The sequence below is a fragment of the Ipomoea nil genome, unplaced genomic scaffold (genome assembly GCF_001879475.1).
Source record: "Ipomoea nil cultivar Tokyo-kokei standard unplaced genomic scaffold, Asagao_1.1 scaffold2805, whole genome shotgun sequence".
NCBI classification, from domain to species: Eukaryota; Viridiplantae; Streptophyta; class Magnoliopsida; order Solanales; family Convolvulaceae; genus Ipomoea; species Ipomoea nil.
The window spans coordinates 1711052-1737194 of NW_017619233.1; the positions used below are offsets into that span (position 1 = coordinate 1711052).

General features: G+C 37.4%; 1 protein-coding gene, 1 long non-coding RNA gene and 1 pseudogene across 3 annotated transcripts; all 3 read left to right on the forward strand.

The window, feature by feature from the left end:
* Nucleotides 1-3258: 3258 nt before the first annotated feature.
* LOC109158302 lies at nucleotides 3259-3791 on the forward strand. The gene is made up of 3 exons (XR_002050358.1): nucleotides 3259-3380; nucleotides 3475-3574; nucleotides 3771-3791. It is a non-coding gene; the product is annotated as an uncharacterized LOC109158302 (long non-coding RNA).
* A 6173-nt stretch (nucleotides 3792-9964) lies between these two features.
* LOC109158040 lies at nucleotides 9965-10721 on the forward strand (annotated as a pseudogene).
* A 2282-nt stretch (nucleotides 10722-13003) lies between these two features.
* LOC109158325 lies at nucleotides 13004-18801 on the forward strand. Of its 2 annotated transcripts, none has more exons than XM_019306252.1 (8): nucleotides 13004-13270; nucleotides 13344-13874; nucleotides 14423-14526; nucleotides 14623-14699; nucleotides 14852-14912; nucleotides 17034-17133; nucleotides 17216-17275; nucleotides 17858-18801. In XM_019306252.1, the coding sequence occupies exons 1-8, from the start codon at nucleotides 13175-13177 to the stop codon at nucleotides 18617-18619; spliced, it is 1791 nt and encodes a 596-aa protein (XP_019161797.1). In that variant the 5' UTR covers nucleotides 13004-13174; the 3' UTR covers nucleotides 18620-18801. The 2 variants fall into 2 exon arrangements, with proteins under 2 accessions (XP_019161797.1, XP_019161798.1); XM_019306253.1 differs by having other exon boundaries at nucleotides 17043-17133.
* The last annotated feature ends 7342 nt before the right edge of the window (nucleotides 18802-26143 follow it).

A 26143-nucleotide genomic window follows, 5' to 3' on the forward strand; every position in this document is an offset into this window, starting at 1 on the left:
TACATTATGAAAGCGAACAACGACACTTTGGCCAGCGTTACAGACATTTGGTGGAAAGACAGTAGTTTTTTGCGGTGATTTTAGACAGATTATTTCTGTTATTCTGAATGCACCAAGACTAGTAGTTGTCGGAACCATTATTAATTCTTCGTACCTCTGGACGAATTGTAAGGTATTGAGGCTATTCAGCTTAGCTTCAGAGGAAGATAGATGAACGATTGATTAGTTTTCAATGCAAAATGGATTGCAGACATCGAAGATGATATTGCATGTGTTGTAAACGACAATTCGTCTGAGATCGATATTCCGGCACGGTTTGTGTTGAAGTGTGGAACCGATCAATAGCAACTATAGTAGAAAACACATTCTTAATCACGAGATATGACATGCTTGATGAGTCGCACCTAGAAGGACGAGCGATCCTCTTGCCGACTATAGATGTCGTTGATCAAATTAATCAGTACATGTGCAACATGAACACTGCAGAAGGTCGAACATATTTAAGTTGGACTCTTTGCGTAAGGCAAACAACAACAACAACAATAATAATAACTGCAAAAGGTCGAATATATTTAAGTTGTGACTTTTTGTGTAAGGCAGACAACAACAACAATAATAGTAATAATAAATATTGTTGCTGTTATTAATCTAAAAACATAATAAGTTTCAATGATGGTTATATCCCTGATTTTTATCCGTTTTTATACTCTTACTTTGTTGTACATTGTGTTCTTACTGCTGTACAATACATTTTTATTGACAAAAATATCCAATATATTCTGTTACTGTTAAGTTGACTAAACGAACCATTAAGTATAATGCAAAAAAAGCCAAAATCCATTTTTGTCCACTCATTTTCCTTCCATATTTTCTTTGATTCATCCGCTTATGTCCACTAATTTTCCTTCCATATTTCCTCTGATTCATCCACTTATCTTATTTATATTACCCATATCTGCATTCAATGGTCACAATAATCTTCCACTCATTTTCTCCGCCGATTCATCCCATCATTCATCGGCTCATCTTTCATTACCTATGATACATATGAAGATATGCAATCAGCAGAATCCTCTTCATTACCTTCTCAACATCTAGAAGAAGAGCTGCAATCAACAACACTCTATGGGTATAAACATGAAGTGCGCCTCAATATTTAAGTGGAATCACTACTGCCTTCTTCTTCCAAATTTAATACAAGGTAAATTAATTAGTATTTTTATTAATTTCGTATAATTTGAGGGCAGTCCTTGATGGTGAGGCACTGCAGTTTAGTTCTATTCATTCCGATTGCTTGCAAGCCCTCATTACCAATATTAGGACAGGATTCGATGGTTAACGAAGTTATATTGGTGCATCTTTCTTGAATTATTAATTTCATATAAATAAATAATAATTTTATATAGCATTCAAAAAATAATAATTTTATATTAATTAAAAGTGAAAAGTGTTCCACGAGAATTAAATATAATTTTATTTAATTGAAATATTTTCGAATGTTCATGTACGCATCACAAGAATTTTTCAGTTTGTATGAAGGATTAGATAGATGATTTTCATTACCTTTTTCTCTTAATTGTCATGATTATGTCTATAATTAAGAATTTCTTGATTTATTTCCATTTACTTTATTTAGTTTTGGAATGTTTGCTTGATGTTAGGATGTATGTAGCTATTTAAACACTTCATTATACACGGAAGGCACCATAAAATAATTGCAGCCTTTTATTTGTTTCTTTCTCTAAAACTTTAGTATGTTATTCCACCCTCTATTAGCTCTTCTCCGCCACCTTCAAGTTCTTACTTCCGTCTATTTATTTCCATTGTTGGTTTTGGATGAACTGCAGTTTAATTTTTTATACAATTAATTTGCTGATTTTTGTTAATTTCCAGTGCATATAACTTCCATAATCTGTCTTGAGCTACATTGTTAGAATTAATTTACAACCCCTAAAGTGAAGGTTTATGGCAACAAATTAACTAAATTCCTTGCTGATAACTTTTTTAAAAGTAACAAAAGACGAAATTTTCAGGAAAATATATCAACTCATGAATTTCAGTGTGTAAATGAAGTGTGTATGAAATCATACTTATTTGTGTTCTGATTTGGAGGGATATGCTTGCGCTTTCACTTATTATTTAATGGATTTACTTGACCTACTTACTGATTTGGGAAAAAAATCAAAGTTAAAAGAATGTGTCATTTTTTTGGGTGTAAACTACGAGGTGTTTTGGGTATTTCTCTCCCTGTTGGAAATAGCCCAAGGGGAATCATCAATTGTGGAAATAAAACCCAGGTTCTCCTAGAATTTTCCTCCATAAAGAGAGCTAATTTGCCACTTGAGCTACCACGTTGGGTTGCCATATAATGAAGATAATAACACAACAGGTCCTGGTAGTATTACCATACTTGTAACAAATCTTTTGTTATTTCTGAACTCACAGAGAAAATGGCATTACATTATTGCACAGTCGTGTGCTCGTTTCGAATTACCTTTCTTTGGCAGAACATTTTCAGTAACAAAAAAAAAAATCAATTTCTAAACCTTCAAATCACAATGGATATTATTTTTCATATTATTTGTATGTTGCATTTCCATACAATATTCTCAGAATAACTTTAGCTACACTTACTATTCTTTTTTGAGAAAAAAATATAATTAATCAATTCAAAGGTATTATTTTTACATCCAAATCCTCATATATCTTTTTCCTTTCAACAAGTATTAGTGGTATGATCATAGTTTTAAAGCCACCCAATTAATATTCTTGAAAATGTGTATATTGTATTTTCATAATTTTTTTATTTTTATTTTTTTAAAATTTTCAGTGATGAAAAAATTCTTGTAATCCCTCAAATCACAACAGAGATAAACCAATGGAGTTGCAAAGTTAGTGTTATTGAAAAGTTGAATACAAGAGAGTCAAAGACCAAACTTGGAAGACTATAGAAATCTATAACATTTCAAGATGAAGCGATTACTCATTTTATCATTCCTGAATTTTAAACATAATTCTATTATGCATTTGTTAGGATTATGGATATTTGTTATATTTTGTAATAATTATTGACATCTATTTTGAAATATAATTATAGGGCAACAAAGTTCAAGGAATGACTTATCAAAATGATATTGAACTGCTTGATGAAAGGCTCAAATTATATTCCATATATATTATTTCTAATGCATTAGTCTCTCGCGCTAATGAATTTTTCAATGTCCCAGATGAGAGATATATGTTTGTTTGGTTAATTAATAGGAAAACTCTTATACAAGATGTCGATGATGATCAACAATTAGATTTACAACCGTCTTCTGACATGGATACAAAACCATTTGGACAATTGTATGCGTACAAATCTAAAAGACAAGCAATCAGTGAGTTTAGATTCTTTCCATGTATTTTTTATTTGTGAAAAATTATTTATATTTAGAACATATTGTGTAAATCTAATTCTAATATTATTTGTAGATATCATTGAAGTTGTGATTTCTAAACTACCAAGAGAATTTATTGTCACCAACAGGACATGACAACAAAAAGCTAATGATTTTGTGATGGTTGATGAAGAGTATGTTTTTAAAATTTGTTTAACTTTGAACGTTTTTAATTGTCTTTTATAGTTGGGAAGGAAGCATGATTAATTTTACACTTTATTTTATGTTTCATTTTTTGATTATTTTCTTGCATTACGTATCAACAAATAAAATATTATTATCAACTAAGTTATACATGATCTATTTATAAATTCCTTATTAATCTCCCAGGCTTAAATCTATCATTTTTACAATGTGGGGAAATTTTACGGTTTATCAAAGAGTTAAAATTGACAAAGAATTCCAACTAGGAGATTATCCAGTTGTTCTTGAAAGGAGGATTACTGTCACCTCATATCAAGGTTTGTATGCGATATTAATATTCATTTCGATAAGTTAATTGTGAAAGAGTGAGAGTATCAATAACATGATCAAGTATTAACTGTGGTTATTAGAAATGCTAAATTTTTGCAACATGAATAATTTTCTTATCAATTAATTGTAATTCATATTTTCAAGCTACAAAAATATATGTCCAATATTGGTTTAAATTGCAAACCAATATTGTAATTTCAATATTAATTTTAGCTTGTTTAGTTCTAATAAGAGTCCAACTTGTGTTCCATATTTCCATGTTTGTGCCTCACCCTTGCCTGGACTTTTATACTGTAATATGTTGGAGAGAACTATGAAGATTGAAATAAGATGTACTGACTAGTGAGTACTATGTAGTTAAGTATTGTATCCATATGAGGACTTTAGAGTCAATTATGGAGACTGCATTCTAGATGTTCTATTGTGTTATACGGAGTAAAAAAAAAATTATGTAGTAGTCAAGCCTTTTATGCTCATTTCTTTAACTGAAAATAAATCACCTCATTAAAACCATGCAAGCCATAAATTTCATACTTCTAACTCAAATGCTGATGGTAGGATGAAATGAGGTACTTGTCATTTTCCTTATCAAGTGTGTTTAACATGTTAAATAGGAATTTTCTTATCTACAAGATCCGACTCCGGTGTAGAAGTGAATCCGTTTGGCAAACATGCTGAGGCTCTTAAAGAATGGTAACCTAAATTCATCTTTCGTCATTTAAACGTTATATTTGTTCCACGTGCTAAATGGTTATATGTTGTTGATAGGGTGAAGGCTAATTCTTTGGTTATTGAAATATTGATTGTTGAAAAAGCACATAACAATGATGTTAGTGAATTGGCAAGCCCTCTAGATCAACAAATATCACCAATTTCAAATTTAAAAAAAAGTCGTTTGAGCATGTTTCTCACTAATGTTCTCGTTTGGTTCGCTGGAAAATATTTGAAGGGAAATGGAATTGAAATTCCATGGAAAATAAATTTCAATAAAATAGGTTTCATTGTTTGGTTGGTGGAAAATAAATTACTGGGAATATGAATTTCATTGTTTGGTTGAGTTTGGAATGGTAAGGAATAATGAGTATAATGACAAATATAACCCTACACAACAATAATAATAATATAATAATAATAAGAGTAATTAATAAAGAATGGTGAGGGTAAAATTATCATATTAGTTTTCCATGGAAAATAAAATACCTAGGATGAGCCAGGAATTTTTTTTTCCTCATTCTTAAGGATAACTTTTTTCAATGGAAAATGTTTTCCATCCAACCAAACATTATATTGTTTACATTTTCTTTTTAACTTCTTTTTGGGACTAAAAACTTAATGCATTATATCAGAAACGGGAATGTTCACAAGAAACTGAGGAGGAGAGTGATACCACTCCCCGCAACCTGTCAAAAAATTAGCTTTCTTAGCTAGAGCATGGGCAGCACGGTTCGCAAATCGCCTAGAAAAATAAAAGTTTGCATCATGAACCTGAGATGCAATCTCTTTTATTCTCATCAATTATTAAACCAAACCCAGAATTATAAGAATTATTCATTATAGCATGATACACAATTTGTGAATCCGTTTCGACGTCAATGTGTTGATAACCCAGCTGTTTCACCCAACTAAGCGCCTCTCGTATGCTTACTGCCTCCGCGTCCTTCACATCGTAGTACCCAGCGTGCATAGAGCTTCTTGCTGCAATGAGAACACCTTCATGATCCCTTACAATCCAGCCCATTCCCATTGTACCATTACTTGACACCATCGCCACATCAGTGTTGAGCTTCAGACGCCCAAATGCTGGAGGCGTCCAAGGGTTTGAGACGGCAGGAGGTTGATCAGCTTGCACCACCTCATTAATAGCTTTCCAGTTATTCCACAAGGACAGAGCGCTAGCAGCATTGCCTCCATGGAGTATGGAATAATTTTCCAGACAGAGTCATTCCGGCTACACCACAAGCCCCAACAAACTATTGCAAATTTAGACAAAGAATCCCCAATGAACGCATCTACATTCTAAAAAAACCAACTTGATACATTATTACCATGAGTAGGGGCTGATATGGGCAGATTTATGGCATGCCATGCTTTCTTATCTTCACGGCATGTAGCAAACAAATGGACAGTCGACTATTCCTGCTACTGACACAAGTGACAAACTACCGAACACGCAACTCGTTTGCCTAGCAGAATATCACGGGTGGGTACATAATTGGATGCAAGTTGCCAACAAAAACTCCGTACCTTTGGTGGGATCTCCATGCTCCAGATTTTTGCCCAGGCACGAGCATCATTAGTTTCGGCCATCTGTTTCCGGTAACTAGATTTAACCGTATACTTCCCTTCGGATCCGGCGCCCATGTCTATGAATCTGGCGGTGCTCTTGTGCTCACGGGAATTCTTTTGATCAACTGGACGTCCCTTTGGTCAAGAATATCATTCACACAGTCGTAGTTCCAATCCGACCCCTGCATATTAAGCAGGGATGATACTGGAGCTGCTGCCACCGATTCATGCAAATATGTCGTCACATAGGGGTAAACTTCTTCAGGCAGCCACGGGTCGTGGCCTATTCTTGTTATTCGCTCATCTCCAATACACCGGCTACATCCACTTTTCAAGAGCTCTTGTACCTCCATCATTCCCCTCCAGATGAATGAGGGGTTACTTCCTATGGTAGCCTCAAAAAATGAACTTGTAGGAAAATAACGTGCCTTGTATATTCGGGCCATCATTGAATCCGGGCGCGTGAGTAGGCGTCATGCCTGCTTTCCTAGTAGAGCCTTGTTCATTTCATGGAGCCTGTGAAAGCCCATGCCCTCGCATTTTTTGGGGACGCACAAACCTTCCCAACACCTCCACCGGATGCCTTTGCCGTGACCTATTGACCCTGTCCACCAGTACCTGAGGGTAAAACTTGAATAACACTCTTTAACAATACTTCTCGCCCCGCTCTCGAGAGGAATTTGGCATTCCAGCTTCTAACTTTAGCCAAATTATCCTTCAGAAACCCGAGAGTTTCTTTCTTCTTGCGCCCAACTAGCACAGGGAGCCCCAGGTACTTCTCGGATGTGCTCCCCACCCTTACACCGAGTGTGTTGGACACCTCATCACGCACACCCTACTGCGTATTAGAGCTATAGCAAATCATTGATTTGTCGAAGTTTATCTGTTGTCCTGATGCTTTCTCATATATCTCAAGTACCCACTTCATCCTGACACTCTTAGTTGTGTTTGCCCGGAAGAACAAAAAGCAATCATCTAAAACAGCATATGAGATATTGGGGGGTGGGGGGGGGCTCCCCGCGCCACATGCACGCCATGCAGCAGATTCCAGGCGACTTGGCGTTCCATTAGAGCACTTAACCCCTCTGCGACAAAAAGGAAGAGATAAGGAGATAAGGGATCCCCTTGCCTTAGCCCGCGGTTTGGTATGATTGGACCTAGTTGGCGATCCTCGTGCAGGACATGATATTTGACCGAACTGAGGGTCTCGGTTATAATGTCAACCCATCTATGGTCAAAACCCATCTTCAGCATTACACCCTGTAGAAAGCACCATTTTACCTGATCATACGGCTTGCTCATGTCAACTTTCAGAGCAGCCACACCTTGTTTCCCTTGGGTCTTTCGTTTTAAAAAGTGATGGGCTTCATATGCCACCATGATATTGTTTGTTATTAGCTGTCCGGGAATGAAAGCACTCTGTGCCCCATTTACTAAGCCCTCCAAAACTAGCTTCATGCGATTGACACATACTTTCGCAGCCACTTTGTATAACACATTACACAAAGCAATTGGACGCATGTCCTTCATTGAGTCTGTGTTTGCTTTCTTCATGATTAATGCTATGAGTTTGTCATTAGCCTTCGCCGGTAACATGGCTGTTTGCACAAAATTTCTGCAGAAGATTGTCACGTCCCCGCCAATAATATCACAGTAGTGTTGATAAAAGCTCGGTCCCAGTCCAGGCCCCGGGGATTTGTCTGGGTGCATTTGAAAGACGGCGCGTCGCACTTCCTCCGCACTAACTGGTCTTAGAAGCTTGATATTGTCACATTGTTGTAGCCGAGATGTTATACAATCTAACACTTCTTCCATTTCACAATTAGGTATGCGGTAAATAAGTTGGTGAAGTAGTCCACCATAACATCTCCCATGCCATCATTCAAACTCACCAGGCTACCATCCTCCCTTCTCAACTGATTTATCCGATTACGCCGCTTCCTAGTTTTCATGGAGTTATGGAAGAACTTCGTGTTTAGGTCGCCACCCCGGTACCAATGTTCTTTTGCACGCTGCTTCCAATATGCATGATGTTGGTCAAGTATGGTCATCCACACCTTCTTAATGCGGGAATATTCATCGAACCCCGCTTCATCCCTCCTCATTCTCAACCTCTCAAGTTTAGCTTTACACTGATCAATATCACGCTGAAACTCTCTATTATATGACCTCCCCCATCTCCAGATGTCTTCCCCGCATGCAGCAATACGGTCTAACACACTCAGGCCCATTGTTCGACTCCAGCTGTTATCTACTATCTCCCTACAACGATCTTCCCGTAGCCAAATGTTATCAAAACAAAATCTACGGCGTCGGGTGCCATTTAGTCTCACCATCGGCGTAAGCAATAACGGTAAATGGTCACTATACAGGCAGGGTAGAGAGGTCGCACTAGCGCCCTCAAACAAGGCTAGCCACGAGTCCGTCGTGAGTATCCGGTTTAACTTTTCCTCGATCATGTTTGGGGTTCCTCGCGACCGTTCCCGTGTAAATTGATTTCCTGCAAATGGAAAGTCTAGTAGGCCGAAGTCTACTACTGCTTCTCGAAAACTTGTGATGAGCCAATCGGGTGGGGATTACGCCCTCTCTTCTCACTCTGAAGCAACAAATCATTATAATCCCCCATTACCACCCATGGCAAAGTACTTCTTCCCGAGAGCTGTCTGAGTAGTTGTCATGAGTCTCTTCTGTGTGCGCGGCCCGCGTAGCCATAAAATCCTGTAAATCTCCATTTTGGGCTGCCCATATCCAAAATGAGTGTCGTATCAATGTGATTCAGTGGGTAGCCTGTGACATCCAACTCAATTGCCTCGTGCCATAGTAGGGCGAGACCCTCTCTATGGCCTTGTGCATCCACCACAAACATATGATTATAGCCCAACTGCACCTTGATAGATTCCATCTGTTGTTTATCCACAAATGTTTCCATTAAAAAAACCACTTTTAGCCTCTTTGCGCGGATAAGATCCGCAAGGACACGAACTGACGTAGGGTTGCCAAGCCCCCGATAATTCCAGCATAATAGACTCATGATTCTAATGATTTTTAACTTCTTTTACTCACTTTTATTTTGTTATTTTTTGCAGAGTAAATACCAGCCAAGGTTCATCGAGTTTGATAGTTTCACCACCTATTGTCCCTAACTTCTATAATTACCATCTATGGTCATCTCAGTTGCAAAAACTGACATGCTGTCGTCCTCCCGTTAGTTCCTATCATCTAAGCCGTCAAAAACGGGGGTAGAAATGTCATTTGGTATATATAATTCTTTTCTACTGCCGTTGTAAAACCTAAAATCTGTTGTGGTTTTTTCAATTCCTTGTTGCAGGTACTACGACAATTTGTATCCGAAAGCGGAGTCGTACGACGTCTGCAACTTGAGCCTGACGGTGGACAGGGAAGAAGAGGCATAGAATTCGTCGAATCCGTCATCCTCGTGCTAGAATTCCGACGAAGAAAACGACAGGAAGACGAGAAAGAAATTCGGAGGAAATATAAGGGCCGGGGGGGGGGGGGGGGGTCGGGTTTACGGGTGAAAAATGCGCCTCCCAAACTGCAAGTGAAGAACCGTCTGGTCCTCAACAAACAACAATCGGTGTCGATCGCTCGCTGCTGTTAAGAGTGTCAATCTGCTTCGTTACCGTCGTGCCCTGCTCGCCACTCATGACTTTTCTGCTATTATATCCCATTAAATGTCATCGGCACTACTCAAAGTAATCCATACGTCAAAAATATAGTTTAAAGAGAGATAGTACGTTCAACTCATGGTAGATATCACTAACACAGATGATATAGCCTTCGAAGTTTCTCCGTTGATCAGAGTCTACAAAGACGGCCGAGTGGAACACCTTTTCGACTACCCTCACGTCCCGCCGTCGCCGGAAGACTCTGCTACCGGCGTCTCTTCCAAAGACATCACCATTTCCCCCAACAACTCTGTCTGAGTCTATCTCCCGAAACTCGCTACCGCCACCCAAAAACTCCCCATCCTAGTGTACTACCACGACGGAGGCTTCTACGTAGAGTCCGCCTTCTCCTTTCTCTACCACTCTCATCTAAACATCTTATTTTCCCAAGCCAACGTCATTGCCATCTCGGTTGAGTTCTGTCTTGCTCCAGAGCATCATCTCCTAGCAGGTTACGAGGATTGCTGGGATGTGCTTCAATGGGCCGCACCACACACCAGCAACGATGGCCAACACGTTGCCATCAAAGAACTGTGGTCAATTAACCACGACGATTTCGAGAAGATCTTTGTTGGCGGCGATAGCTCTGGGGGGAAACATCGTTCACAACGTCACCATTAGAGCCGGAAAAGATCTCTTAAACCATAATTCAAAACTCTTGGAAGGGATGCTCTCTTTCCCATACTTTTGGAGTTCAAATGAGCAGGGCGGTGAGCAAAGCATACCACACAAGGTTAGGGATTTGGTTTATCCGACGGCGAGGGGAGGGATTGATAACCCAATGACTAATCTCATGGCTGAAAATGTCCACCAAAGAATTATATATGCCAAATGACCTTTCTATCCCAGCTTTTGACGGCTTAAACGTAGCAGGTCACTTTTCGCAACTAAGAGGACCACTGATGGTAATTACGGAAGTTAGGGACTATAGGTGGTGAACCACCAAACTCGAGAGACCTTGGCTGGTATTTACTTTTTTTCTCCATATGTTCAAAATCAAGTCAAAAGTAGTATGGGTTAAATCAAAGATCACACTCATACGACCACACCGCCACACCTAATGACATGACCACATATGAGCTTATATATATATATATATATATATATATATATATATATATATATATATATATATATATATATATATATATATAAAAGAAAGTTCAAATGCGACGGGGTCTTCTTGTGCGGCGGTGCGGCGGAATTTCATAATACACCAACAGTGTTAACAACATGCACCAACAATGTAAGGGAAACACACCACAATGAAATGCAAAAAAAAAAAAAAAAAACATCAAAAAATACACAGCAGACCCAAAAAAAAAAAAAAACACCATATAACTCACCACACCCCAATGGTGTATTTTCGAACACTGTATGGTATTTTTACTCAAACCTAATGGTGTGTTTTTGGTGATGCGTACCTAATTTTTGTTTGTTTTGTGGTGCATTTTCCTAACGTCGATGGTGTATATTTGTTGAACTATTGGTGACGCCGCACCGCCGCACCTGAACTCGCATATATATATATATATATATATATATATATATATATATATATATATATATATATATATATATATATATATATATATATATATATATATATATATATATATAAAAGTCAGGTGGGCCTGAAGGTCGAGCCTGGTATATATAGGCCTAGCCTGTTTAGTTTAATAAGCTTTGAAATTAGCTCAAGCCTGACATTTTTACTAAACGAGCTAGGCCTTAATTAGGCCATGACATAGGCCCCTACAAGGGGTTTGCCCTATTCCAACCCCTAGTAAAAAGCAAAAAAAAATAAAGTTTTTAAGATTTAATTTCAAAATTTTAAAATTTTGTTTAAAAGCGTAAGTAGATAACTTGTAGAGTTGTAGATTATAGGAGCGTTATGCTGTGCAACCGTGCGCACCATGCAAGGTGCACACGGAATTAGATTCATAATTTTTATACTGTAGATTCATAATTTCTATACTGTAGATTCATAATTTTTAAAACCCCTATTCCCAATTGTTGAACTTTGTATTCACAAATCACTGTACTATATGTTCATAATTTGATAACTATACAATTTAGAAATTATGAACCTATAGTATAGAAATTATGAATCCAATTCCGTGTGCACCATGCATGGTGCACATGGTTGCACAACATAATTGGCAAATTATATCGTGCACCGCGGTGCATAATCAATTATGCACCGCGCATCAAAATGACGTCGTTTTGTTTAATGAAAAGGAACGGCATCCGTTTTTCGCCGTTCCGCAAAAAGTAACTCTGTTATTCGGTTTCATTTTGTATACATTACAGTTTCAGTTCAACACAACTACAATTTCATTTCGATATAACTACAATTTCATTCGATATTTATAGACTCAAATATGTGAAAATGTTATTTAATTTTATTTTATATACACTATAGTTTTATTAAAACACAACTACATGATCATTTTGATATACTTACTGCTTCATTGTACAATATACACTCAAATATGTGAAAATGTTATTCAGTTTCATTTTATATACACTGCAATTTCATTTCACCACAACTACAATATCATTTTGATATAACTGTAGTTTCATTTGATAATATAAAAATAATACGTGAAACAGTGTCGGTTTAGATATACTGTAGTGTCAGTTTAGATACACCGTAGTGTCAATTGGTAATTAATATACAAAAAACGCGCGCTCCGTTAACAATAACTGCGCATCGTTTCTTTACTTAAAGAAACAATGTTGTTTCGATCGCGGTGCATATGCACCGCAGTCCACGATATAACGACCCACATAATTTGCCTAAATTATATGAATTGGACCATTACAGGTCGACTTGAAATTAGTTTAGCCCAATCCATATTAAATCAGTTGTTATACCATAGATAAAGTGGACCTTGATTCTAAATGATGTATTTTTAGTATTGAAATTGTGAACATCTAGAATATACATTGTATTTCTAAGTTTTAAAAATTTGTAAATACAATACAAAGTCATCACAAATTGTGTATCTTTGGTAAACTCGGTACCACAAAATAATTTGCCTCGTTAAATAAGATTATATTAAACAAGATAACACGGATAAATTAAATTTATCGGCAAATTAAGCTCGTTTTAACAACTCTATGCACCAACATCTAAAACCCTAAAAAAAAGTGCTTCTAAGTTCTGCAACTGTACCCTAGTAAACAAAGCTTTTGCTAAACCCTTGGCCATGGTGGCATCGTACAGGATGCACAAAACCGGCTAGTCTTCCTCAGTTCCTCATTTGAAGCTTTCCTAATACGATGTTTCCGCCTCACAATTCTCAGTCTCGCCCTTATTCTCAACTCCACTCTAATGGACTCCCTGCTTCTTCTGCTGCTCCTCCTCCTCCTCCACAGGTTATTCCTCACCCAAAACTCTTGTATATTTGTTAGTTAAAATTCGTATTTAATTGTTGTTGAAATTCATCAGGTTATGAGCAACCCGGGAATGCAAATTCAGCCTCCGGCTTTCAACCCGCAGGGTTTGATCACTCCAAATACGCATCCACGTTTCCCGTTTCCAGGTCCTCAAAACCCAAACAGCCAAATCAATAATGTTTTCCCTCAAATGCCTGGACAGTTTTTTGGTCAAAATGTAGTAAACCCGGCTCAGTTCTTCAACCCGAATGGTAGCTTTGGGTTGCCAAACAGCCAGTGTAATTTGCCTAATAACAACCTGATGCAAACTGTGAATCAGATAATGCAACTCCAGATGCAACTCCAAATGCAAATGCAGATGCCATATTTTGCTCAGGGAATTGGTATGCCTGGCCTTCCAGGGGTTGGTGTGCAAAATCCAGCTTTTACTGGGAATTCGCAGTTTACACAGCAACCAATGAATGGCAATTTTTTGAATCAATCTCAACAAGGGAATGCACCTCCCATGAATGCTTTTGGCATGGTGCCCCAGCCTCATCTAAACCAGAGCAGCTTAAATCATCCTGATGCTGCTAAGTCACAGGTACAATATTACTCTTACTGTTTTGCTGCCCAATTTCAAATGGAAAGAAAACTTGCCCTTAATAAGCAGGGAAGAAGAATGCTTGGTGTGAATTTTATGAAATACATGTATGGATTCTGTTTGTCCTGGATTTAGTTTGCACTTAAAAAATAGAAAACTATGTGCTATGTTAATGGTGTCTTGGTGCAAAACAAGAGGCTACTGTGTATGAAATCAGGATAACTTAACACACTTACTGAACTGTTTGATAGGCAGTGAGAGTATCATTGCTATGTAAGGTTATTTCTATGGCATACGGGGGATTTTGGATTATCGTGGCTGAAGTTATAGGCAATTTAGTTGAACTACATCAGAGTTAAATGCTGAAAAATGCAATATAGTGTTTTTTAAATTAGTTATCTCAAGAGTTGAAGCTTCAAAATAGATGCAATGTTTATTACATCTTCATTCTGCAATCTGCATAATGCCATAACATGGATGATGGTTGAGGCTCTGTGCAATGGGTTGGCTCTTTTATGTATTATTTGAATCTTCACAAATATTTGTAGGGAGATCTTGGACAAGCAGCCAGAAGCGATACAAAAGGAAACTGGAAAAGTTCTCCCAACAACAACTTCAAGAGAAACCAGAGACATGATGCACCACATACTGGGTATGTTTATCCAAGAGATTTTTAAAAGACTAAGTATATATTTTTATATTGTTAAAAATGGATATTGTTCATTTACTTTGATCAAATTGCTTGCAGATTTAGGAAGGCCGTGCCCCAGTCTGTTCAAAATGCTAAAAGAAATTTCAACAATCATAATGATAGCCTAAGAAAAGGTTATTAATTTATCCCCTATGCTGTATTGCTAAAAGCCTGTCCTTTTGTTTGCTTATTTATTTATTTATTAATCACATCTGTCTACATGCAATTTCTGCTATTTGTTATGGTCTCTATTATATTCTGATCACCAACCTTTTGTTCTCAACAGCACACAGTAAAGGTGGGCCTGAAAATTCCTCCAAGAACCAAAATCAAAATGAGAAAAAGAGGTAATTTTTGGTCTTGTAGATGCCATGTTTTTTTAAGTACATCTAAGAGGAATGGGAATGGGAATTGAACCTGTATGACCTTCTCACCTTCTACCTATGTACTGTTGTCTGAAGTTCTCTTTTAGTTCTATGCCACTTTCCTTTCTTTTAATAATGGGAAGCACACTAATCTTATTTTTTGGATTTATTTGCAAATGGATTGTATTCTAACACTATTTATTTAGGATATATTGAAGTTTTTGATGTTCATGAAATATTTCAAAACATGCTGGAGTACTAGGGGGGGGAATAAACTTCATTCCACATAAATACTTAAGTTTTTTTCTTGACAAATTAGTGTATTCTATTTAAAGTCTATAGCCATCGTTGAAGAAGTAAAAAAATCCAAGGCAAAAGGCATACATGTTTTAATGTTTTTTTTTTTTTTTTTTTTGAATAAAACAAAATTATGAACTACAAATATTTTATTCCCTTGTTCTTAGGCTTGAATTAAATTCTAGATATTTAGTTTTTATGGCCATCACAGTTAAATAACTTTTCTTTCATGCGAACCTCGGAAGGTGAAAGGTGCATTGTCACAACTCACAATTGTGCTTTAATTAACATAGTTCTATGTTTATGGTTGGCAATGAGAGTGTGTCTCATACTTGTCAGTAACAATTGATTCCAACTTGAGAAACTAAAATGGTTATCATTATGAGGAAATTTGACTACAATTGGAAGATTTTATGTGGTGTGGATGAAAATAGGAGGATTTTGAAACCTGGATAAAAATGAGCAAAACTAGTTTGGGGAAAATGTGTTCGAGTTCTGTTAGAAACACATTTGCGAAATGCGTTTTACATAATTTCAAAATCAACTTTCAGAATAATTTTGGAAAATGATTTATGTCAAATGTATTTGGGAAATACGTTTAACATAAAATATTTCTGTATTGAAGGTTTTTTTTTTTTTTTTTTTTAAATCCCAAATGCATTTCATCCTAAAATTATTGAATTTGTTCAGGATATTTAACATTGGGTTGGTTATTTTAGGGACAAATGCAGTTGGGAAATTGATTTGGGGTTTAAAAAAAAAAAAGTACACCTTAAATATAGGAATACGACATATTCATAAGAATTAAGTTTTATGTTACGGGGTAATGGTAATGGTAAATTAAGTTTTATGTTGAATGCATTTCAAAATGCGCTTGACATTTTTGTCCGAGCTTCAAAATATTCCTATTTTCTTCCAGTGGGTCACATCAAATTTCCTATTTTAGTCAATTTCCCTATTATTATGTGTTGATTCGGTAACTATTCTAGGAAGCTTGGATTGAATGGATATAATGACTGCAATTTATTGAATATTATTATTTAGAGAAAATTTTAACTTGGGTCTCTTGACTATAATGGCTTTCTCGAAAGTAGTCCTTGACGTTGAAATTGTCTAATTGCTACTCCCAACTTTTGTACTGAATATGTTAGGCAGTACTGCAAGCACAGTTAGCACTTAATTTACAGGAAAAACTGTGAATACATTTTTTAACAGAGTATATTTCTGTTCTTTCTTCATGTAAAAGCGTGTTAATTTAATTGATATGTTTAGGGCATCATGCCTTATGCATTGATGTTGACGATGATTAGAATTGTCCTGAATTTGAAGGTTTAAAGTTATGACTTTGGAATAACATATCAGCATCTGTAGGACTTAATTTTTTATCACCAGTATTTAGCTCCATTATGTATCACCCACCCTGTTCTTCATTAGCCACTAGTCCTTGTCAGTTTATAGTAGCAACACAATTGTTTAAACAAAAAAAAAGAAAGAAATACATTTTATCAATTTAAAGGTAGTTTAAAAATTTTCCAAAGTTGAATAAAATTAAATTATGAATTTACAAAATTGTCCTCTGAATTAATGGACTTAACCCAAAAAACCAACAGCACTGTATTTGATATTGTCACAAGAGTTGGTAGATTGCAATCTGACAGTAACTAATTTTAAAAATGCCAATATAGTTGGGGTTGGGGGACCACATTTGAACTTTTTTCTACTATAGTATTATATTATTTAGCTATAGTTTACCCATATGATAATCAGTTCATCTAGGGCTCACCTGTTTTTTGTTGTTGTTATTAGTATGCAAAGGCCACTCCCTTTGTTATACACTGAGAAAGAAATACAACAATGGAGGGAAGACCGAAGGAAAAATTATCCTTCAAAAGCCAACATTGAGAAGGTTTGCCACTTGAATTCATTCTTTGTTTAATACCTCTATGACGAGGTGATTTAAGTTAGCCTGAACTTTCAATTTGCTGCAGAATTCGCAAAAGTTGGCTGGGACTGAAGACAATGCAAATGCTGCAAGATTACGCCGCCAGGTATGCTGATGGTCTGATATGCCACAATTTTCCTACAGCCAAGCCATGGAAACTGGGGATGTTGTGAATACTAGGGATACACTTAAAACTTGATAATATTTTATTCAAGTAGTTTTCTATTGAAGTATTGTTTCTCAAATTCTATCAAAAATTATAGTCATCATTCATGAGAGCAAGAAGCACAGTTCTCAAGGTCATAGGAGAGAACAGACTAGTAAAGAAAACACTTTCTAGTTGGACTGTGTTTAGGGTCTACTTATCTCTATTGCCAGAACTCCTGTTTTGATTTTGTTTTCTGAGTTCTTAACAGTAAAATAAAGCAGTAAGGTGTAAACTACTTGCTGACTACAAAACATACTTCACAGTGTACCACAAGTTTTTTGTCCTGATTTTGGTGTATAGAAATTCACACACTATCTTTTTCCTCTGCCTTTGTCTAGTCTAGAAATAATGTTTAGAGAGACTAATTGATATTTCTCCTTGTCATTTCACTTTATTGATATTACTAGTTCTATATCTCATAGTTAACCAATGGGTATTTGTTTGTCATCTTACTGAACGATTTCATACATATTTCTTCAGCAACTGAAGGAAATTTTGGCGAAGCAAGCAGAGCTAGGTTGTGAAATTGCAGAAATACCATCTTCCTATCTGTCAGACTTGGAGAGACCAGGCCATGAAAGGGAGAACAGAAGGCCATTCCGTAAGAATGAAAAGTTCCAATACAAATCAAACAAAAGGGGACGATTTGGTCAAAGGAACCAGTTCTCCAAAAAGCAAAAATTTGAGGACCCCAATTCATCCAACATTCAAGAGCAGAATGACAACCAGTCGAGGGAACGGAAGTTGGAAAAAAGTGGCTCAGCTTCACAGAGCAAAAGGAAACCAACTCTTTTGCAAAAGCTGCTGGGTGCAGACATTAGAAGAGATAAGCAGCATCTATTGCAAGCTTTTAGGTTCATGGTTATGAATTCTTTCTTCACAGAATGCCCTGAGAAGCCTCTGAAATTTCCATCGGTGATTGTTAAAGAATCAGAGAATCAGAATGTGGCCATTGAACAAGCATCCCCACCTCTGAAATCCCCATCTGTGACTGTTAAAGAATCAGAGAATCAGAATGTGGCCATTGAACAAGCATCCCCACCTCTGAAATCTCCATCTGTGATTGGTCAAGAATCAGGGAATCAGAATGTGGCCATTGAACAAGCATTCCCTATTGAAGAACCGTTCAATGACGACAATGATGAGGACAATAAATTCAAAGAACTGGCTGATTTACTTTATCAGAACGTTGGTCACACCGAAGTGGAAGAAAATCAAGAGGAAGGAGAAATCATTGATTAGTAGTGGAACTCATGTGTGTATGAGTTGTATAGTTTGTCTTCGAACTGTTTATGGAGTTGAATTGTATTTACTGTAGAAATCTATACTATCTACCTTTTTATGAATCCTTTTCTTAGTTGTATGCAGAAGAATATATGGACTAAATAGAGAATGCCTAGCCTTGCAGGTTTTTCAAGCCAAAATTCTGAGGAAAACCAATCAGAGAAGACTTGGTAAACTGTTTTAGCTAACATGTTTTAGCGGGTATAGTTATTGCTGAAGTTTGTGTAGGTGATATGGCTGCTATTTGTTGGAGTGTATTTTGAGAGAATAGGAGTGATATTGCATAAGGAATGAAATAGATAATGAATAAAATAGTAATTCTATTATATTGTTTTGTTCCGTAAGTGAATGGAACATATTTCAGTATTTGGTTAGTTTAAGAAAAAAAATGTTTTTTTTTTGGTTCTATGATATTTTTCATTTTGATGTGGCTTTCATTCATTAGGTGTTTATAAATAATAAATTGGTCACATATATGAATATGCTGTTTATAAGAAAATTAGGAGCCAATTAGAGTTGTCCATCCATGATCTAACGGCTTTAAAGAAATGAGGGAAGACCTAACGGCTTTAAACTAATGAGAAAGGAAAAAGCGTACTGAAATAGTTCACATTTTAGAGTTTTTCTTTTGCGACTTAGAAATTTACTTTAAAGTTATGTATTACTGTTAAAATGCACAAATTAATATTAAAAAATAGAGTAAATACTAGTCAAGGTCCCTCGAGTTTGGTGGTTTCACCAGCTATAGTCCCTAACTTCAGTAATTACCATTCGTAGTCCTCCGAGTTGCGAAATGTGACCTGCTACCATCCTTCCGTGATTTCTTTCCGTCTCAGCCGTTAAATGCAGGGGTAGATATGTCTTTTGACATAAATAATTCATTTTTAGTTTCTTTCGTATGGACCTTCTTCTCCTTCATTCTTCTTTAATTTCTCTCTCTCTCTCAACGTTATCTTTAGATGAATAACAAACAGAACACACCGGACCTTTGCTCACCACCATTGCAATCACCCTAACACAGACGGAACCACCCCAACATGGGCGGAAAAATCGAGGACCATCGGAAACTGGGAACATCCACAAGCATCTCCAATGCAGTCCATACTCCAGGCGCCATTTCAGAGAAACACCATCCACATACAAGGGTCAAATAACAGAGGCGAACAAGCCGGAAACATTCCATTCGCCGGACAAAGCACCCAACGCCAGAAAAATCGATAGAAACTCGAACACCAGAAAGAGACATAAAATCCGAGCAATAAATCTGAAAAAATACCTTCATCTATAGGTGGTGATACGTCAGTGAACTCACCCCATGAACCACCGATAAAGTCAACGTTATCTTTAGTCTCTAGCAGATAGATGAGCATTAAAACTTGAGTGCCACTAAAGTTCAATCCCTGCCATAAGGTGTGAGAGTTTGGGTTTGAGATGGGTTCCTAGATATAAACTCTTCGAGTTAGTTCGGCACTCAAACGCCCGAGTAATGGAGATGGAGATGTCAAAAGAAAAAATGGTGAAAATGCCCAAGCTTCAATAGATCGATGAGAGTAATAGCAGAGATTGAAAGTTAAAAATCTGAAAATGAAACATTGGATTGACAACTCAAGAGTGGTTGTCTTCAAATATGTGAGTTTGATAGAGCCTTACATGCATCTGCAAGCTGAAGCTATCACTAGATTTCATTATCTTCTTTTTGGCTCATATTCTTTATGCACTGGAAAAAACCTCGTATTGAGTTATTAATAACGCCGACGAAGGGATGCGTCTTGTTAAATGTCTGTGGCGAGGAAATTAAAACCACTGCAGGGCAGAACTAGTTTTCGAGAGAATCAAGACTTGCGCCTGGTCGGAGACCGAAACAGTGAGAGATTGGTCGAGGATGGGGTCGGGGTAAGGGAGAGCGAAAAGGGAATCAGAGAAAGTGAATGGGTGTCAAGAGAACGACGGAAACAGAGAGTGAATGGGTGTAGAGTGAGTTCGTCGGAACAAGGTGCGGCGAGCTTGGCGGTGAAAATGGTGGACAAGGGGAAGTCAAAGTAGAGAGTGACGGAGACGTGGGTGGATAAAGGTTTATCAGAATCAGTGGAGTGTGGGTCAACTGGCGTGGTGTCAGAGAAAGAAGGAAGACGAAGTGGTTTTCTTGCAGCTGGAGATTGGAGAATATAATGGATTGATTAATGGAGGATTATCAGCTGGAGCAACACCACTTGTGGCAATACAAAGGATCAGTATAGCAAATGACATATTTACCCCCATTTTTGACGGCTTAGACAGAAGGAATTAACGGAAGGATGGTAGCAAGTCATATTTGGCAACTCGGAGGACCACAGATGGTAATTACGGAAGTTAGGGACTATAGGTGGTGAAACCATCAAACTCGAGGGACCTTGGCTGGTATTTACTCTAAAAAATACAAACAACAATACTATAAAGTGCTCCAAATGTGGAAGAGAACCATATGCAAATACATAACAATATATATTTTTTGATTTTGTTGTATTGCAGGTTTGAAAGCCTTTAGCTCGTGAAGAACGAAGAACAATAGCAACAGTAAGAAGACAATGAAGAACAGAGAAAAGGATTCTTATTATTTCATTGAAGTTCTCTGTACAGCATTACATCATATATATAACAGCTATTCTAGAATCATACCATAAATATCAAGCTGTTACAAATCAAATCATTAATGCTAGAATAATGTCCATAATTAGATTTTACAACACTTCCCCTTGGACATTATTTGCCATAATCATGCCTCGTTAAAAACTCGCTAGAAAAACCCTGTGGGAAAAACCTAGTCGAGAAAAGAGTACATGATGTGTGGATAATCATGTGTTGCATTAGTTGCCTCATTAAAAACCTTACACTAAGAAAAACCCAGTGGGAAAAAATAACTTAGTTAAGGGAAAAAGAGTACAACTATAACCTTCTGGGTTTAATCTTCAGGATTCGCAAGAGTTGTTGGTCTTCTAGACCGATAATTAATGTGCACCGAGATGTTGTTGCTCCCCCTGAAGACAACAACCTTTCTAACCTACGCATACCGATTTTGTAAACATATTTCTCAAAGGTAGAAGTAGGTAAGGACTTAGTAAATAAATCTGCTAGATTTTCGCTTGATTGAACCTTTTGAACTTGTATGTCACCACTCTTCTGGAGCTCATGTGGATAAAAGAACTTTGGTGCAATATGTTTAGTGAGATTACCTTTAACATATCCGTTACTCATTTGTGCAACACATGCTGCATTGTCCTCATAAAGGACAGTGGGGGTCTTTCTAATACTCATTATTCCACACGAGTCTTGAATATTATGTATTAGTGACCTCAACCATACAGATTCTTTTGAGGCCTCGTATAAAGCAATGATTTCAGAGTGGTTAGATGAGGTAGCTACTAGTGTCTGTTTAACTGATTTCCATGAGATAGCAGTACCTCCAGATAGGAATACAAATCCAGTCTGAGATCTAGCATTATGCGGATCAGACATAAAACCAGCATCCGCATATCCCACTAATGTGGTGTCTTGGTTTCTTTTAAATAGAAGTCCAAGATCCTTTGTACCTTGTAAATATCTGAGGATATGTTTTATGCCATTCCAATGCCTTCTGGTTGGAGCAGCACTAAAACGAGCTAGCATGTTTACTGAAAAGGCAATATCAGGTCTAGTGTTATTGGCAAGATATAAAAGTGCTCCAATGGCACTTAAGTAGGGAACTTCTGGTCCTAGAATATCCTCATTATCCTCTTTAGGTCTGTACGGGTCCTTATCAACTTCAAGTGATCGGACTACCATTGGAGTACTAAGTGGATGTGACTTATCCATGTAGAATCTCTCCAATAATTTGTTTGTGTATTTGGATTGGTGTATGAATATTCCTTCAGGGAGGTGCTCGATCTGCAGGCCGAGACAAAACTTGGTTTTTCCCAAGTCTTTCATTTCGAATTCCTCCTTTAAACATAAGCATGCCCTCTTGACATCTTTGCATGTCCCTATGATGTTTATATCATCTACATAAATGGATATAATACAAAATCCATCAGATGATTTCTTAGTGAAGATGCAAGGACTGATATCGTTATTCTTATATCCTTGTTTTAAGAGGAATTCACTCAATCTATAAAACCACATTCTTCCTGATTGTTTTAAGCCATATAATGACTTTTGTAATTTTACGCTGAACATATTTTGATTTGTTTTTCCTTTACATAAAGGATTTTGGATGCCCTCGGGTATTTTCATATATATGTCAGCATCTAATGACCCATATAAATATGCGGTCACGACATCCATTAATTGCATTTCTAAATTCATTTTTACTGCCAGCGATATTAGATAACGGAACGATGTGCCATCTAAGACAGGAGAGTAAGTTTGTTCAAAATCTATTCCAGGTCTCTGTGAGAACCCTTGAGTTACCAGTCTCGCTTTGTATCTGACCACCTCATTTTGTTCATTCCTCTTTCGTACAAATACCCATTTGGATCCTACTGGGATTACGCCTTTAGGGGTAAGTACAGGAGGACTAAACACTTTTCTTTTATTTAGCGAGTTGAGCTCAGCCTCAATTGCTTCTTTCCATTTCAACCAATCGGAGCGCTTCCGGCACTCTACTATAGTTTTTGGTTCTGGATCCAGATTATTGAAAGAAATGTGAAGAGCAATTGTAGAGGCGAATTGGTCGTCGACGACTGTTACATATCTATTAAGATTTTCTCCTGTTTCGAAAAAGTTTATGGCAGATTCTATATTTACTTCAACCAAGTCTTTCTCATTTGCTATCATATCTTGGTGAAGGTGTTCCGTATTCCCAGTGTTAGATTTATTTGTAGCACGTGCATTTACACTGGGTATTTCGTCTTCAGGACAATTTTGGAGTAACTGTGATTGTTTATTGTTTTTATTTTTCCGCGGATTTACATCTTTTGCACCAACTGGTCTTCCACGCTTTTGACGTTGGATAGTGTCGGTGTTAGTATTTGGTCCTTTGGGGACAATTATTCTTGATGGAGCATTTTCTGCAGGAATATAGGACCTAGTTACTCCTTTATAATCAGTAAACGCATCTGGCAGATTATTTGCTAGTTTTTGCAAATTTATTATTTTCTGAACTTCAAGTTCAGTTTGATTAGTACGTGGGTCAAGGTATTGAAGATCTTTTTCATCCCATGAAAATTTCTGGCATTTTTCCAAAGCTGGGCTTTTCTCTCCCCCTAATGCCGGGAAATGATCTTCATCAAACATGCAGTCAGCAAATCTTGCAGTAAACTGATCTGCTGTCATGGGCTCAAGGTATTTAATTATAGATGGGGATTCATACCCAATGTAAATACCTAACCTACGATGTGGGCCCATCGAAGTACGATGTGGAGGTGGTATAGGTACGTAAACCGCACAACCAAAGACACGCAAATGAGAAATGTCTGGCTCATTACCACGTACAAGTTGTATAGGGGAGTAATCATGATATGCAGTTGGCCGGATTTGTAACAATTTAGCAGCATGCAATACTGCGTGTCCCCAACAAGTGACTGGTAGACTGGACCGTTGCAGTAATGGTCTAGCTATTAGCTTAATTCTTTTGATAAGGGATTCAGCTAAACCATTCTGGGTGTGGACATATGGTACAGGATGTTCCACCTTAATCCCCATGGCCATACAATAATCATCAAAAGCTGACGAGGTAAATTCACCAGCATTATCCATTCGTATGTTTTTAACAGGATAATCGGGGAATTGGGCATTCAACCTAATGATTTGGCTCATAAATTTTGCGAATGCCATATTTCGAGTGGACAACAAGCACACATGTGTCCATCGGGTGGAAGCATCAATAAGAACCATGAAATATCGAAATGGTCCGGATGAAGGATGAATTGGTCCACAAATATCACCATGTAACCTCTGCAGGAAGACATGTGACTCAAAACCAATCTTAGGACGTGAGGGCCGAACAACAAGTTTTCCCTTTGCACAGGGAACACAAGTGTACTCTTTTGTAGAAAGAATGTTTGTCCTAAGAAGGTTATGTCCAGTCGAATTAGAAAGTATCCGGCTTATCATTGTTTGCCCAGGGTGACCTAAGCGGTCATGCCATAGACCGAAAGAATGTGTATCTTTAAATTTCACCGCATGTGAAATGCAGGAAATTTGGGGCCTGATATAACAATAATACAGGCCTGAAGAAAAGGAAGGGAGTTCTTCAATTTCCTTTTCTGGTTATTGACCGTTTTGGTCAAGACAAGGAATTCTGTATTGTTTTTTGTTTTAGTTTCTATGTGAAGCCCGTTTGACCGAATATCCTTGAAACTAAGTAAAGTTCTTTTTGATTGAGGATATAGGAGGGCGGTTTCAATTATTAACTTCGTTCCGTTAGGAAGAATAAGTGAAGCTCTTCCAGAGCCCACAATAGGAATGTTATCATTTGCTATTGTTGAGAGTTTGCCTTCGTGTTCTTTGAGTGTTTGGAAAAATCTTCTGTCTGTCAAAACAGTGTGCGTGGTTGCACTATCGACCAAGCATAAAGCCGAAACATCCCTCATATCTCTATAGAGAAACGAGTAATTAGGAAAAAGGAGGGATAGATATTTTATTCATCAGAAGATTTATTTAAAGAACATAGAGTACTCGTTCAAAAAGCACACAATCACTGAAAAAGTACGAAAGAAACTGTCGTGGGAAAACCACGATTATTACATAAAACAAGAATTATGGAAAAGAAAAGGAATCATTCTTGATCTCTAAAATCTTCAAGCTCATACTTCATGAGGTCATCATCATCAGCATTAACAAGTGCGTTTGCTTCTGGTAACGCAACATGGTGGGACTTATTTTTAGGTTGTGTTTTGTCCCTCTTCATCATTTGCTGATATGCCTCTACCAAATGCTTCGGGGTGCGACATGTACGAGACCAGTGTCCTATGCACCCACACCTATAGCAGGCTTGCTGCTGCCCGGAATGATTGTTTGATGAGATTGGTTGTCCTTGATGTTTGGGCTGCCTATTTTTGTTGCGGGAGTTATGATTCTTGTTGCCTCCATTTCTTCTTCCACGACTCGGACCCCTTCCACGACCTCTTCCTCGTCCTCTACCTCGACCCCCCCTAGTGTTGTTTGACTGGGCAACATTGTGTGCTTCAGGCACTGGTGCAGAGCCAACAGGGCGTGCATTATGGTTCCGCATTAACAACTGGTTATGCTTTTCAGCTACTAGGAGGGCAGAGATCAGCTCAGCATGCTGGGTATAGTTTTTGGCCCTGTACTGCTGCTGGGAGTACAAGGTTACTAGCATGAAAGGTGGACAAAGTCTTTTCGATCAAGTCTTTGTCAGAAACTTCTTGCTTACAGAGCTTGAGCTGTGACACAATTTTATGTAATACTGAATTATATTCGGTGACAGAACTTATAGTCTTGGAACCTCAAATTCAGCCAGTCATATTGTGCCTGGGGGAGGACAAGTGATATTTGTTGATCAAAGCG

Bases quoted from the DNA above. Each gene is read 5' to 3' on its own strand.
- LOC109158325 (XM_019306252.1), top strand. From the start codon at position 13,175: ATGTTTCCGCCTCACAATTCTCAGTCTCGCCCTTATTCTCAACTCCAC. The intron at 14,527-14,622 runs GTATGTTTATCC...AATTGCTTGCAG, and splicing joins CATGATGCACCACATACTGG to ATTTAGGAAGGCCGTGCCCC. The intron at 17,134-17,215 runs GTTTGCCACTTG...AATTTGCTGCAG, and splicing joins CAAAAGCCAACATTGAGAAG to AATTCGCAAAAGTTGGCTGG.